At 55.3% G+C, this 13,412-nt stretch overlaps 1 protein-coding gene across 1 annotated transcript in view; it reads left to right on the plus strand.

Moving 5' to 3' along the window:
* The window catches only part of DHX30 (DExH-box helicase 30), a 29,323-nt gene that overhangs the window by 15,191 nt on the left and 720 nt on the right, over positions 1-13,412 (plus strand). The window contains exons 7-18 of the mRNA XM_065399188.1: positions 328-480; positions 1,833-2,648; positions 3,650-3,728; positions 5,283-5,387; positions 6,933-7,108; positions 8,941-9,147; positions 9,754-9,835; positions 10,409-10,602; positions 10,684-10,843; positions 11,318-11,475; positions 12,112-12,219; positions 12,536-12,671. Coding sequence (XP_065255260.1) covers positions 328-480; positions 1,833-2,648; positions 3,650-3,728; positions 5,283-5,387; positions 6,933-7,108; positions 8,941-9,147; positions 9,754-9,835; positions 10,409-10,602; positions 10,684-10,843; positions 11,318-11,475; positions 12,112-12,219; positions 12,536-12,671 — 2,374 coding nt within the window. The remainder of the gene's footprint in view (positions 1-327; positions 481-1,832; positions 2,649-3,649; positions 3,729-5,282; positions 5,388-6,932; positions 7,109-8,940; positions 9,148-9,753; positions 9,836-10,408; positions 10,603-10,683; positions 10,844-11,317; positions 11,476-12,111; positions 12,220-12,535; positions 12,672-13,412) is intronic.

The raw sequence follows: 13,412 nt of genomic DNA on the forward strand, positions 1-13,412 counted from the left end.
TCCAGTGTGTGTATTTCACAGCAGGGAAGATCCTGTAGGGTTCCCCCGGGTCTCAGCCTCCTGCCCTGGTGAAGGCAGGAATTGTTGGGGTTGGGACCTTCCTGGGCAGGGAGACTGGACCTTCCTTGCACACCACCTTCCTTTGGGGAAGGGGCTCTCAGTGGCTGGGCAGGGAGAAGCTAAGCTAGATGAAGAGAATGGCTCTTGCAGTCAAAGCTAGTCTGGCTCTGAAAATGCTGACTTAATTCTCATCTGTGCTGTGTTCCCTTCCCACCCCCCAGACACTGTTTCATGTTTACTGTCCCCGTTTGTCTCCCTCCTTTCCAGAGCCTTGGCTTAGTGGACAAGAACAACAACCCACTGAGCCATGCCATGTACAACATGACGTCCCTCAGGGAGCTGGGCGAGAATCAGAGGAGACCCTGCCACATCAAAGTCCCTGAGGCCACCCTGCGTAAGATCGAGAACTACCTGAACCACGTAAGACTTATTCACGTGTCGTAGGGCCACCTCGGGGCAAAGGGGGCGGCTAGGTTCCCTGTCCCTGAACCAGCCGAGCCACAGGTGTCATCCGATAGCGTATCGACTCAGTGAGCTGGCTGTGGTCAGCTGTGTACTGAGAGAGCTGCTTTGGTGATCCCCCAAGCCGGGGATCTCGGGTGTGGGACTGGCTTGTTCACAAATCACTCAGGGTAGTGACCGCTGTCTTAGCACAGGCGGGCTTAACAAACTACACGGTGATCTCTGCTTCATTTACTTGGCTTACGATAAGCAGCTGCGAGTATTTGTAGATGGCCCATGGGGATTTTTCTCTCATGGCACTGAATGCATTAAATGTTGGGCGCAACTTTTGTAAGGGTCCTAGAGCAGTAGGTGCTGGTTACACAAGGCACTTTACCAAGAAGTCTCGGTTCTCAACCCAGAGCCAGGCTGGGATGCTGAAATCAGTGGGAGTTGTGCCCACTTCCACTAGGACAGAGGCTGGTCTCGGGTGGTTGTCCAGTATCCAGTAGATGGTGGTACTCTGCAGTCCGTACAGCATCAGTGTCCTGGCCTGTTTCTGGGAAGCGCTGGGCTGCTGGAAGTGCCATTGTTTGGGTAAGACTCCTGAGATCCTGACTTGTGCGCTCTAAAACGTCTGTAGTCCTTTAAACCTGTATAGGCATGTTCTGGCCAAGTCCTGACCTGAGGAACTGCGTTCTGCTCCCTAAAATCCCCTTGTGCTTTCCATGGGATCTGAGATTCATTTCTTGCCACAAGCTGTCGTGTTGCTGTGTATAACTGAACAGCAGCTGGCCTGACTGCCTGAGGGGATAGGGTTATTTCACAGCACCTAAAGCACTGTTCATGTAAGGCCTGGCCCCTGCCCTGGGGCACTTACCCTATTTCTGGCATTGGATTGTATGGGGGTGGAAGGCAGGCAGGCTGGGTGACCACTACATGATGCTGCAGTTTCTCTGTTCTGTCTTGGGCACTTCATGGAGGGTCAGTTATCAGGGCTCTGAAATCTTTGTTGAATGGATTGAGTGCTCCAAACGAGGTTTGGAATGAGGCAAGCATAGAGGGCTAGCTGAGGGCTGGTGTGCCAAGCAAAGGGGATGGTTTGAGGTTATGTTCTGAGCTGAGTCTTTACAAAATGAGAATTTAGAAGTTGAATTACCCAAAGGACAGGTTGCGACTTGCTCCTGGCCATGCAGTCGGTGCCAAAGCCAGCATCCTGCCTGCTGGTCCCCAGCTCTGACCCCGCAACATGCCCTCCTGGCGTTCTGTGTTCTAAGGAGCTGCTTCAAAGTTAAGCATCTGTCTGTGCCAATTTTCTCCTCCTCCCTCAGTACCCGGTGGACTCAAGGGAATCCAGGCCTCGGATTGCTGACGACATGATGAACCTGAGTAAGGAGTCTGGTGCTATCAGTGATGCCATCACAGGGAAGACCTACACGCCCATGTCGGAGGGGGAGGAGGTGCGCCTTAGCCAGAACCTCCTGGCCCTTTGGAAGAGATGGGGTTCATCGTGGCTGGAAAGCCACCAGCTGCCTGTGGATCCTCACAAGGACACCATCTTGTCGGCCATTGAGCAGAATCCTGTGGTGGTAATAGCAGGAGACACTGGCTGTGGGAAAACCACCCGGATCCCTCAGCTGCTGCTGGAGCGTTACATCCTGGAGGGGCGCGGTGCCCGCTGCAACGTGGTGATCACCCAGCCGAGGAGGATCAGCGCCATCTCGGTCGCCCAGCGGGTTGCGCAGGAGCTGGGTCCCAACATGAGGAAGAACGTGGGTTACCAGGTGCGGCTGGAGAGCAAACCGCCAGCCAGGGGAGGAGCCCTGCTCTTCTGCACGGTGGGCATCCTCCTGCGAAAGCTGCAGGGGAACCCCAGCCTGGAGGGGGTCAGCCATGTGATTGTGGACGAGGTCCACGAGCGGGACGTCAACACCGACTTCCTGCTTATCCTGCTGAAGGGCATCCAGAAGCTCAACCCCGACCTGCGCCTGGTCCTGATGAGCGCCACAGGGGACAACCAGCGCTTCTCGCAGTACTTTGGGGACTGCCCCGTGGTCAAGGTGCCAGGTTTCATGTACCCAGTGAAGGAATATTACCTGGAAGAGATCCTGGCCAAGCTGGGCCGGCACAGACACCGGCACTACGAGGTGAAGGTGAGCGTGCAGCACACACTCTGATTTGTTTCTCTGTCTATGGCACTAACCCCGGGGATGGCTAGCGGTGAAAAGAGATTTGGGCTGGGGCTAGTTCCTTCCTGCTGCACTTCTTCTGCGCTAGCCCAGTGCTGCTGGGTTTGCGTTGCCAGCTGTTGGCAAAGTTTTAATTCCAGCCCAGACCTCCTGAGGTTCCCATTAGGTTTGGTTAGATCCCATTTATGACCTTCATCTAAAATCTGAATCAGATCTCAGACTTGGCTCTAAACTCCTTGGCAGTGGCTCCTTTGTAATGAAATGTTAACTCCCTATGGGTTGGCCTGCACTTGAATGCTTTGAGATAGTTCTGGCCTTGGATACATGCTGCAGCTTGGGCCTATTTTCCTGAACTCTGTCCCCCTGGAACACGTCCCTATGTATAGATTCTTCATAATATTTGTTGGCTTCTGGGGTGTGTCCAATCTCCTCCTCCCCTCCCTCCCCCCCCCCCCCCCCAGTGCATTACTCTTTCTGGTTCTGTTATCCTCTTAAAAGGCCTTTACCACTCCAGATGCCTGCCCCACTCCTTGGGTGCGCTCTCTTTCTCACTCGCAAAGAAAAGCTGCTGCCTCGTGCGGCCCAATTGATTCACTGACGTCCCATTCTCACGTAGCACCCTCCTGCCCCCATCAAAAGCCATGATTTAAATAAGCTGATGGTGACCATTTAATACGTAATGCTGATATTTTCAAATACGTGTAGACGCTCACAGATGGGGGAAGGGAGGTGGTATCCTCACTGTACAGCAGAGGTTGTGACCAAAATGAGTCTGAGCCTAAATTCAAGCTCCTGGAGTTCTTGGCTCATAGTGCTGTGATCAGACTACTAGCCCATGTCTCTTATTAAAGGTGTTTGCCATCTTAGGGGGATGCTGTGGGGCGTGTAGCACCCCTCTACCCAGCCCATTGGGTCACTGCCGCTACCTTGGTATTTACATATCCTCCCGTGTTTCTCAGCAATCAGATGATGAATGTGTCCTCGACCTTGAGCTGATCGCTGACCTTGTGCTCCAGATCGATGCCCATGGAGAGCCAGGTAGGTGCTGCTTTACTTTCTCCCTTGCCTGGGGTTTTGGAAGATGGGGAAAGAGCAGGTGAAGCCTGGACCCTTTGCCAAAGCAGATCAGACCCATAAAATAGGGCTGGCTCCTGCAAGGGGCTGGCATCCTGTCTTTCTCTATGGGCACTGAAGGTACTTGGCAAAACCAGCCCTTGATCCTTGTATTGCGCTGGCTGAGAGCACTGTCTTCTGGGTCCAGGTGGTGAAACAGCCACAAAATTGAGGTCAGCAATGCCTGAAAGCACCCGTGTGAATGTGCCATCAACTCCTTTGTATTGGATCTGCTCTCTGAGCTTTTTTACCCTGAGGCAGCCCAGGGTAAACCCTATTGCCGTTAGTGTGCAGCTGCCATGTGCCCAGGGCTGGTATAAGCTACCGAGAGACCCCTGTCTGGGATTCACTGAGACTGCAAGAAGATCTGAAGAGTTTGTCAGCAAAGGATGCACTCCCTGGTAACTTTTGGGTCTGCATATCGCAGAGTCATAACAAGAGTGAGCCAAGCAAGTGGATTTGTGTGTAAAGCGTGGCCATATAATAAAAAGGGGGTGACGTTCCCAAGTCTCTTGAGATCGCATCAGTAGCTATACATCAGTTGGCACGTCTGTCTCTTGGGGACAAAGTAACCCGCTATACGAATGCACTGTGCGACTTTGCATCATGTACGGGAGAGCAGTGACCTTACTTTGAATCTCCTGGAGCGTGCAGCATGGTGTCTGGACACTGGGTAGAGTGGTGGTTACTGTGGTGGCAAATACTATTTGACCTGCATGGCATTTTTCAACATGGATTATCGGGCTTCAGAGATGTCGACACACTGTACCACTGAAATGCAGCCACCCCTAGGACGAAGTGCAGCAGCTGCTGCATTTGTACCAGTGCCCAGGGATCTTATGTTCCCACAGAGCAGACAGGATCTCTGATTATTTTTTTAAGCTTGAGCTCCTCCCAGTAAACTGCATAGAATGCTTCATCTCCCCAGGAAGGATGAAGGCTGGTTTCGAAACTATGCTTTTAGGAAGTCTGGCTGTTTCAAAGCCAATAAGCTCCATTTCCTCTCATGACACTGAGCTGGGATCTGAGGACACCTGGTGCTGATGTCTGTCTCAATGGCAGAATACCCCATGAGCCAGCCACCATGAAGGAGTTGGTTATACTGTGTCTAAGTGCTCTGACAGGCTGTGTCATGTATTAAATCACCCACTACGTTCTCCCTCTTGATTTGATTTTGTAACTCCCCGGGGTCCCCAGGCTGGAGGGGTGGCTCACCTGGTGCTGTCTGTGATCTGTATGGCCATGTGTCTGACAGGTTTCAGTGGTGATCAGGCCTGATAGGTCGGTACCACAGACTTGGTAACCTGTTAGTCTCCTGTTCAAGTTTCTGGGTCTAGACGGGAAAATACTGGGCTTCCCCAGGACTCCTTGGAGTATGGGAGACCTGGCACAGAGGTTAGAGTCATGGTGTCTGTCTGCAGCTTGGAAAAGAGCCACATGCATCTCTGTGTTGCCTGTTCTGCTCTTGATCCTTTGCAGGCGGGGTCCTCTGCTTCCTTCCTGGCTGGCAGGAGATCAAAGGAGTGCAGCAGCGCCTGCTGGAAACACTCGGCTCTCAGAACAGCCGGTACCTTGTCTTACCAGGTGAGATGGCTCTCCAGTGCTTGGGGGAGAGGGAGAGATGGGTGGGGCTGAAACATGGTATTCGAGGTAACACTTCCAGCTGTTGCAGTCTGACGCAGAATGAGTTTGGCTGCATCAGACACACTGGTAACCCTGTCACCTAACTCTACATTTGGGACGGATTGCCCAGGCCATACTGGCCTGGCTGCTGCTGAGGCCTGTGGGGACATGAGGGGGACGAACTCACTCCGTCTGCCATCATGGAGCCCACCGAATGCCATGTTCACCGTAGATATGTGCTGAGCTCCTAAATGGCATAGCAAGGGGAATCTCCACCTATGAACTCCAGGGCCCCTGAATCATCTGCTGTAAGCTGGAGCCAGCACAGAGCTCTGCTGGGGCCAGGGAATTGGGCAGAGTGAGGGCTGGGGGTGTGGGATTCCCAATTCTAGGTGCAGCTTTGCACTGCGCATGTAACTTAGTTCTTATCCCAATGGGATGTTTTAAAACATTTTTGCAAAATAGTGTTTCATATCTGGTGCCTTCCCGCCACACACCAAATGGCCGAGCTCCATAACCAGGCTGCGGCATGCTGGGTTGTGTGAGCAGGAGCTGCTCTCCTCTGAAATATGCTCGCTTATTTCTGGGCCAGTTGCTCCACTTACCTGCTGTTCTTTGGGGCCCTCAGCATACAAGCCCATCTGCTGTCGGGAATTTCCCCAGGTCCCTGAGCCATAAGAGGAAATGTGTGGGATGGAGTTACAGGCCTTTGGCCGCAGCCCCTGCTGGTCAGGTGGCATTACGTCATAGCTGAGCCAGACCCAATCCCCTAAGCGGGGCCAGGAGGAAGAGTGGGGTGGGAAAAGTGGTGTCCTCTTTAAAATGTGGAAATGCAAGAACCATGTAGAATGGAATGTCTCCACCTGTGGGTGGGAGTAGGTAGTACATCTCCTACAACTAGGAGTCCTCGGGAAAGTCCAAGTGTGCTCTGTTTGATCTAGGGCAGTGGTTTTTAACCATTTTTCATTTGCGGACCCCTAAAAATTTCAAATGGAGGTACCAACCCCTTTGGAAATCTGCAGACCCCCAGGGGTCCGTGGACGACAGGTTGAAAACCACTGATCTAGGGAACCTCTGCCTGGCAGGAAGTTCTCAGATCTCCAGATGCTGCTGATTTTTTTAGGTCACAGAGGTTGAAATGAGCCCTTCCTATCTGCAGCACCTGGAGTATTTTGCCATCTGCTGTTTCATTTTACTGTGCTTGACCCTTCCGAAGGTTGGTTTGGGGATTATTGGAGGATGCAGTGGTGGGTCTGATGAGTAAGCCTGGGAGAACCATTGGTTGGCTGTTCGCAGTAATGCCAACGTTAGAAACAACTTTCTTTGCATGTGACGGCAGTGACTAACCCCAGCCTCTCGCAGGGGGCTGAGAGAAGGTGCCTACGTGAAGGAAGAGCAGGAGCAGTATAGAGAGAGCTCTGGAGGGCTGAGTAGACCTGACCACCTTCCTAACTGGTGCTGGTAGGCAGAGCAGGACAGGGCTAACTCTGCATTTTCTCATGCCAGTGCACTCCAACATCCCCATGATGGACCAGCAGAACATCTTCCAGCGGCCCCCGCCAGGAGTGAGAAAGATTGTCCTGGCTACCAACATTGCTGAGACCTCCATCACCATCAATGACATCGTGCATGTGGTGGACAGCGGCACTCACAAGGAGGAGCGCTATGACCTCAAAACTAAGGTGCTGGCTCTTCCTTGCCCCGTGTGTCTTGTGTGCATTCCTGGAACAAGCTGCAGCTGATGCATGATTCTTAAAGCAGCATTTGAGATGCCCCCTGCCTGCCATTAACTCCTTGGTGCCCAGGGCTCGAATCGCTGATTCACTTTGCATGTGATCTCCGCAGACCCCCTCCCCCCCCCCCCCCCCGTCTCAGAGGCAGGTCAAAAACAAAAAATCCTTCTCCGGCACAGGCCATTGTGACTGATTGCGCAGGGAGTGTTGGCTGTCTGAGCCAACTCCCTCCCAGTGCACCGGCCGTCCCAGTGTGCACCAGGAGACTCACCCCTGAACAAATCCTGTTGTTCGTGTGCCACCCTCTGTAGATCTCCCTGCCTTACAGCCCTCCCTAACAGACTCCCATCAGTCACTTCCTAGTAGCCAAACCGGACTGGCTGCTGCTCCATCAGCCAGAGCGAGCGCTGTTGAATAGTGGCATGAGGCAGTGCCTGCCGCACACTGGGCTCCTGATTGCCCAGACATCGAGAGAGACTGAATAGGATTTAAAGCGGGTTCTTCATCAGCATGGCACTAGGCCCAGGCCCCCGGGAGCCCCTCTCCCTGGAGCCAGCAGCATTCAGCGAGGCAGTGTGCTGGGTCTCAAATGAATTTGTGCTGTGGCTGCATGTGTGACCACAGCAAATTCATGGTGGCCTCAGTTATGACAGTTAAAATATACTATTGACAGCCTGTTCCCTCCAGAAGTCGTGGTGGTCGCGCTTGAGAATCACCGAGCTAAAGGATGTGCTGTTGAATATTGTGGGGGGGGAAGTGTGCAGACTTTGTCCAGCAGATGGCGCCAAACTTGGCGTTTCCCTTCAGCTCAGACAGGGACGGGGGAGAGAAGCCGTGAAGAAGGAAGGCAGAGGCTAAGCTGTGCACAGCTGGTTCGCATGCATATCCGGCTTGTTGGCTGCTGTCATTGCAGCAGGGCAGTACAACAGGAGCACGGGTTCCACTGGTGGGATAGCTTGTGTGTTTATTGCTGCCGTTTGGCAGACGTGTGAAATCAAGCTCCCTTCTGCCCAACTCTGGAGGTTGCCTTAGTGGAAGGTAAAGGTCCCATGGTTCTTTCCAATGCCCCGTCGTAGTGCTTGGGTTGGTGTGTGTCTGAGATGCCAGGGTTTGTATGAAATGGACAAGCAAGGTCCTTGCCCACTCTGCAATCAACTAAGGATTGTTTTATCCAGCTCTCCGGGATAGCTCAGTGGTTTGAGCATTGGCCTGCTAAACCCAGGGATGTGAGTTCAATCCTTGAGGGGGCCATTTAGGGATCTGGGGCAAAAATCTGGGGAGTAGTCCTGCTTTGAGCAGGGGGTTGGACTAGATGACCTCCTGAGGTCCCTTCCAACCCTGATATTCTATGATTCAAATCCCAGTATAAGTGTCTACACTTTACATACCTAGTTTCCCCTGTCGCTTGCTGCAATGTTCATTATTGCTGCTCCTGATTAGGTGTTCAACCCCAGAGGCAGTTGCATCTCGGTGGTGGGTACAGTTACCCTTTGTGTCTAGTCCCTATAGCAGGTTGTTTGCAAAGCACTTGGCCCCAAAAGGGGTGTATGGTTGTCGGTGTCACTCACTGGCCTAGGACTGAGGAGAACGGGGAGAGCTTCCCAGCTCCTGCAGTGGGACTCTGCACACTAGAGAAGCAGCTTGCCAGCTAGGTCTGAGCTAGGTCACATGGACAGCTCTTGGGGCAGGGGTTCCTTGGCTCTCTGGGCTAGAGGGGGAGCTTGGTGAAACAGACTAAATCGCAGCAGGAGCACTTGCCTCTAACGCTCCTCTTCCCCCAGGTCTCCTGCCTGGAGACGGTGTGGGTGTCCAAGTCCAATGTCGTGCAGAGGCGAGGGCGTGCTGGCCGCTGCCAGTCGGGCTTTGCCTATCACCTCTTCCCTCGCAGCCGCCTGGACAAAATGCCCACTTTCCAGGTTCCTGAAATCCTGCGCACTCCCCTGGAGAATCTGGTGGTGCAGGCCAAGATCCACATGCCAGAGAAGACGGTAGGTGTAGCACACGGCTCGGAGACCACAGTGCTGGCGGAACTCCCTCTGCCAGTGTGTTTCTGCCCGCTCTGTGCCCCTTCCAGTCAGTGGTTTTGAGCTCAGGTCTGTAGGTAGTAAACAGAGGAAATCCAGGGTGCTGCAGGAGGTGCTGATAAGTAGGTAGGATGTTCCCCGAGAGTTGGTACTGAACCTGTGTGCCAGCACCATGCTTAGGGGGCCCTGTGGTCTTGTCCAGGGATACTCCTTAAAGATCCTGTTTGCCTGAGCACTGATAATTTCACTTTGCCTCCCTACACTCCCCTTATCATTTCAGTGAGCTACAGTTTTCGCCATCTCTTCCTGCCCTAGACAGTAGTGCTACTGCAGGGAGCCCCCCGGAGGGAAATGTGCAGATTAGCCAGGGTTAGTGCCCAGCGTACATGGTGCCATGCGGAAACGCAGAGCACTGAACTTGGCTCCCTGCGGGTAAGCAAAGGAGGAAATGACATTCCAGTGTTTCGATGTAGAGCAGCCATTTCTGGGCAGGGTGGAGAATTCTTCTGCGTGGGTCAGAGTCGCTCCTGCGCTGGGGAGTCTCATGTTGTCTCTGCGTGTGTGTTGCAGGCAGTCGAATTCCTCTCTAAGGCTCTGGATAGCCCTGACATCAAAGCTGTGGATGAAGCTGTGATCCTCCTGCAGGAAATTGGTGAGCTCACTCTGAACGTGGAAAGGGAGAGGAGCCACAGCTCCTGTCCAGACATAAGATGCTGGGCTTGGGACGGGATCCTCTTGCTCTGGGTTGGAGTGGGATCTGAGCCCTCGATCAGAGCGGGGAGTAGCTGGAACCATTCCAGCCATATTCACTTCGCTTGTACTGGTCTAACTCTTGATTTCGCGCACTGCTTTGCTTATTGGGGTAGATAGAGAGGGAGGAGAGCGGTGGTTCCAGGAGTTACAGCTGGGTGCTCGGCTGACCACGTGGTCATCTTGCAGCCCTTTCACTCTTTCCGAAGAGGTCCGAAGCTGCTGGGGCTCAGTGACTCCCCCGGGGCAATGTGCTCCTGAAGGTTCGTGGCTGGAACCCAGGGGGCCGTGCCCATCCTGGAGGTGACTCATTGGCTGGCGCGTCAGATTGCTGCACTCAGCAGGATGTCTCTGCAGGGTACTTGCCCTGCCTGCTGAGCGGCACCATGTCTGAAACCAGTGGCCTCCCCTTCCCGGTCCTGTCGGTGCTGCGGGGAGGCTGATGGATGTGCCCCATGGCGGGGTTCTGTTGCAGGAGTGCTGGATCAGCGGGAAGCCCTCACCACGCTGGGCAAACGCCTGGCCCAGATCTCCACAGACCCTCGGCTGGCCAAAGCCATTGTCTTGGCATCCATCTATCGCTGCCTTCATCCGCTGCTCGTCATCGTCTCCTGCCTCACTCGGGACCCCTTCAGCAGCAGCCTGCAGAACCGAGCGGAGGTGGACAAGGTGAGGGCCGCACGCCGGGGCCATGGCAGGGAGGGGGTGAGGAGGGTTTGTTGCTCATCTAACTCAGCTTCCTGGCTCTAGGCGAAGGCCATTCTGAGTAGAGAGAGCGGGAGCGATCACCTGGCCTTTGTCAGGGCCGTGGCAGGCTGGGAGGAGGTGCTGAGGCGCAGAGACAGCCGTGCCAGAGATAACTACCTGCAGGACTACTTCCTCTACGCCCCCAGCCTGCGCTTCATCAACGGTGAGTCCTGCAGGCCCCTCCCACCGCAGGAGCAAGTGCCATGCAGTAGAGGCCCTACATCCCAGGCCCAAGGGACGAGAGCTTGGCTGTAATGGGGGTGGGAAGGGTGGGTGAACGCAGGGGGGGGTGGGACTCTGGGCAAATCCCTCGTGGGCGAGCCCCGACCTTCGAGTGACTGCACAGCTGGGCCTCCTGCCCCTCTGCACAGAAACTGCCAGGGAGCCTCAGGCCAGGCATTTGCCTGTGCGTGACCCAGACAGGTGTGGGTGCTTCCGCAGGAGTCCGTCTGTGTCTGACCACAGGTGCCCATCCCACGGAGGGAAGGGAGCAAAGGGTCCATGGTGAAGAACCCGAGTGGGGAAAGGGTTGGCAGCTGTCTGGGTACAGGCCGTGAGCTGGGGCTTACAAAGGGGTGGGCAGCGGCTCCTGTGCTGAGAGCCCGGTGCTCATGCCTGCCCTGGCTTCTCCCCACAGGCCTTGTCAAGCAGTTCTCTGAGAACATCTACGAAACCTTCCTGGTGTCGGCGCCCTCAGACTGCACCATGCCCTCTGCGGCCTGCAACCAGTACAGCGAGGAGGAGGAGCTGGTGAAAGGCGTCCTCATGGCCGGCCTCTACCCCAACCTCATCCAGGTAGGAGCCCCCCAGGTGACGGGAGTTCCCTCCCTTCCTCTGTGGCTGCCCCAGTCCCAGGGCTCAGCAGCCTGCCAGCACTCCTGGGCATTGTGCGGCGGGGCCACAATCTCCTGGCTCCCTGGACGTTGTCCATTTGCATAGTGTGTGAGAGGGTGGGGGTGGGGGGCTGTGTTCTGCGATCACTCTCCTTCCACTGGGGCTGCGTGCTCGTGTGTCTGTTGCTAGGGCACGGCCGAGGGCAAATTGCCTGCGCCCCATCCCGTGTGACATAATCAACCCCTCCAGATCTCTCCCACTGCCAAACCAGCCAGGCCGTCTGGTCTCAACCACAGGCCTGTGCTCATCCAGCCATGGCTCATGGAGGCGATGGACAATTCCTCCCCCGTTGGGCTCCCCAATCCTCTGCCTCCTGTGACGTGCTTTGCAGCAGCCAGGGCTGGCTATCACTTCTTCCTGCCCACAGCTGTCACCTTCCAGCAGCAGGGAGAGGGCAAGGCTGCCGCAGCAGCTCAAGGTGGCCAGGAGGGAAATCCCTGCTCAGGTCTTGCTGGTTGCCCTGGATTCCAGCAGCACCTGGCAGGCCTGTGTGTAAACTGACTCTCCTGCTTGCTGAGGTGCCTTTCCTGTTCTCAGGTGAGACAAGGCAAAGTCACCCGGCAGGGAAAGTTCAAGCCCAACAGTTACTCCTATCGGACAAAGGCTGGCACCGTCCTGCTGCACAAGTCGACCATCAACAGGCAAGTGGCAGCTGTGAGGGTGTGAATGTGGGGGCAGAGAGTCCTGGTGCACACTGAGGCCAGCACCGCGGGGAAGGGAGTGAGCTCCCGGACAGTGGGGCTAGAACCTCCTCCTAGGCGGGTTTGCTGGGGCCGCTCTCTGCTGCCGCTCCGAAGAGGAGCTCCGCTGTTCCAGGGCTGCCTGGCCTCGCCCTTTGGACAGGGCCGTCCCTTCGCTCTGGGCTGTGCCTGGTGTGTTGTAAGTGGCAGGGGTGGGGTGGGCTGGTAGCAGCTACCTGCATGTGGTCTGCAGTAACCCCCTGCTTTTCCTGACCAGGGAGGCCTCTAAGCTGTACAGCCGCTGGCTGACGTACTTCATGGCGGTGAAGTCCAACGGCGGGGTGTTTGTGCGGGACTCCTCCCAGGTCCATCCGCTGGCTGTGCTGCTAATGACTGACACGGATATCCACGTCCGAGGTGGGTGCTACGGCTGGTTTCCCCTGCTCTCCCGGTTATGCTACTCTGCAGTGCTGCCTTCCCACCTCTGCTTGGTCCCTGCCCCCGGCGGTAGAGGGGTGTAACTGAGGCATTTGTCCGAGCAGGAGCCCTTGCTCCTGTGTGACCTCTCCCTGGTAGCTCCTGACAGAGTTAACCCTTCGAGCACCATGGAGGCAGTGGTTACTTACCTAGAAACTGGTCTGCCCATTCCACCCAGCTGCTGGAGCCCACGCTCCTGGCCCACGCTCCCAGCCTTCCCCTGCTTGCTCCCAGTTCTGTGTCCTCTGCCGCCTGCATGGTAGGACTCTTGCTTTGGGCTGGATGCTGATAAGATGGATACACTGTGGCTTTCGGACCATTCCCCTGTGGCTGGCTTAGCGCCTGAGGCAGGAAGGGCTGCCAGACCCAGACAGTGTCTGAACAAGCAGGTATTTGTGAAATCTCATGCTCGGCAGCTAACGTTTCACAAGCTGGGCCCAGTTCCCGACCGCTCGAGGGCCTGACTTGTGTGGATACACCAGCAAGAGGCGGACAATGGCTTCTAGCCTAAATTCTGTCACTTGGTGATTGAGGTGGGGGCTGGAGCTGAGGAACAATCTCTCCTCCCCGGGGAGATGCAGCTTTATCACTCCAGATGTAAGCAATATCTCAGCAGGCCCCAGGGTCTGTGCAGCCTTGGGAACGTAACCTCCTGCTCATGGCTAGTGTGGCCTTTCCCAG

The sequence above is a fragment of the Emys orbicularis genome, chromosome 2, assembly GCF_028017835.1.
Source record: "Emys orbicularis isolate rEmyOrb1 chromosome 2, rEmyOrb1.hap1, whole genome shotgun sequence".
Classification (NCBI taxonomy): domain Eukaryota; kingdom Metazoa; phylum Chordata; order Testudines; family Emydidae; genus Emys; species Emys orbicularis.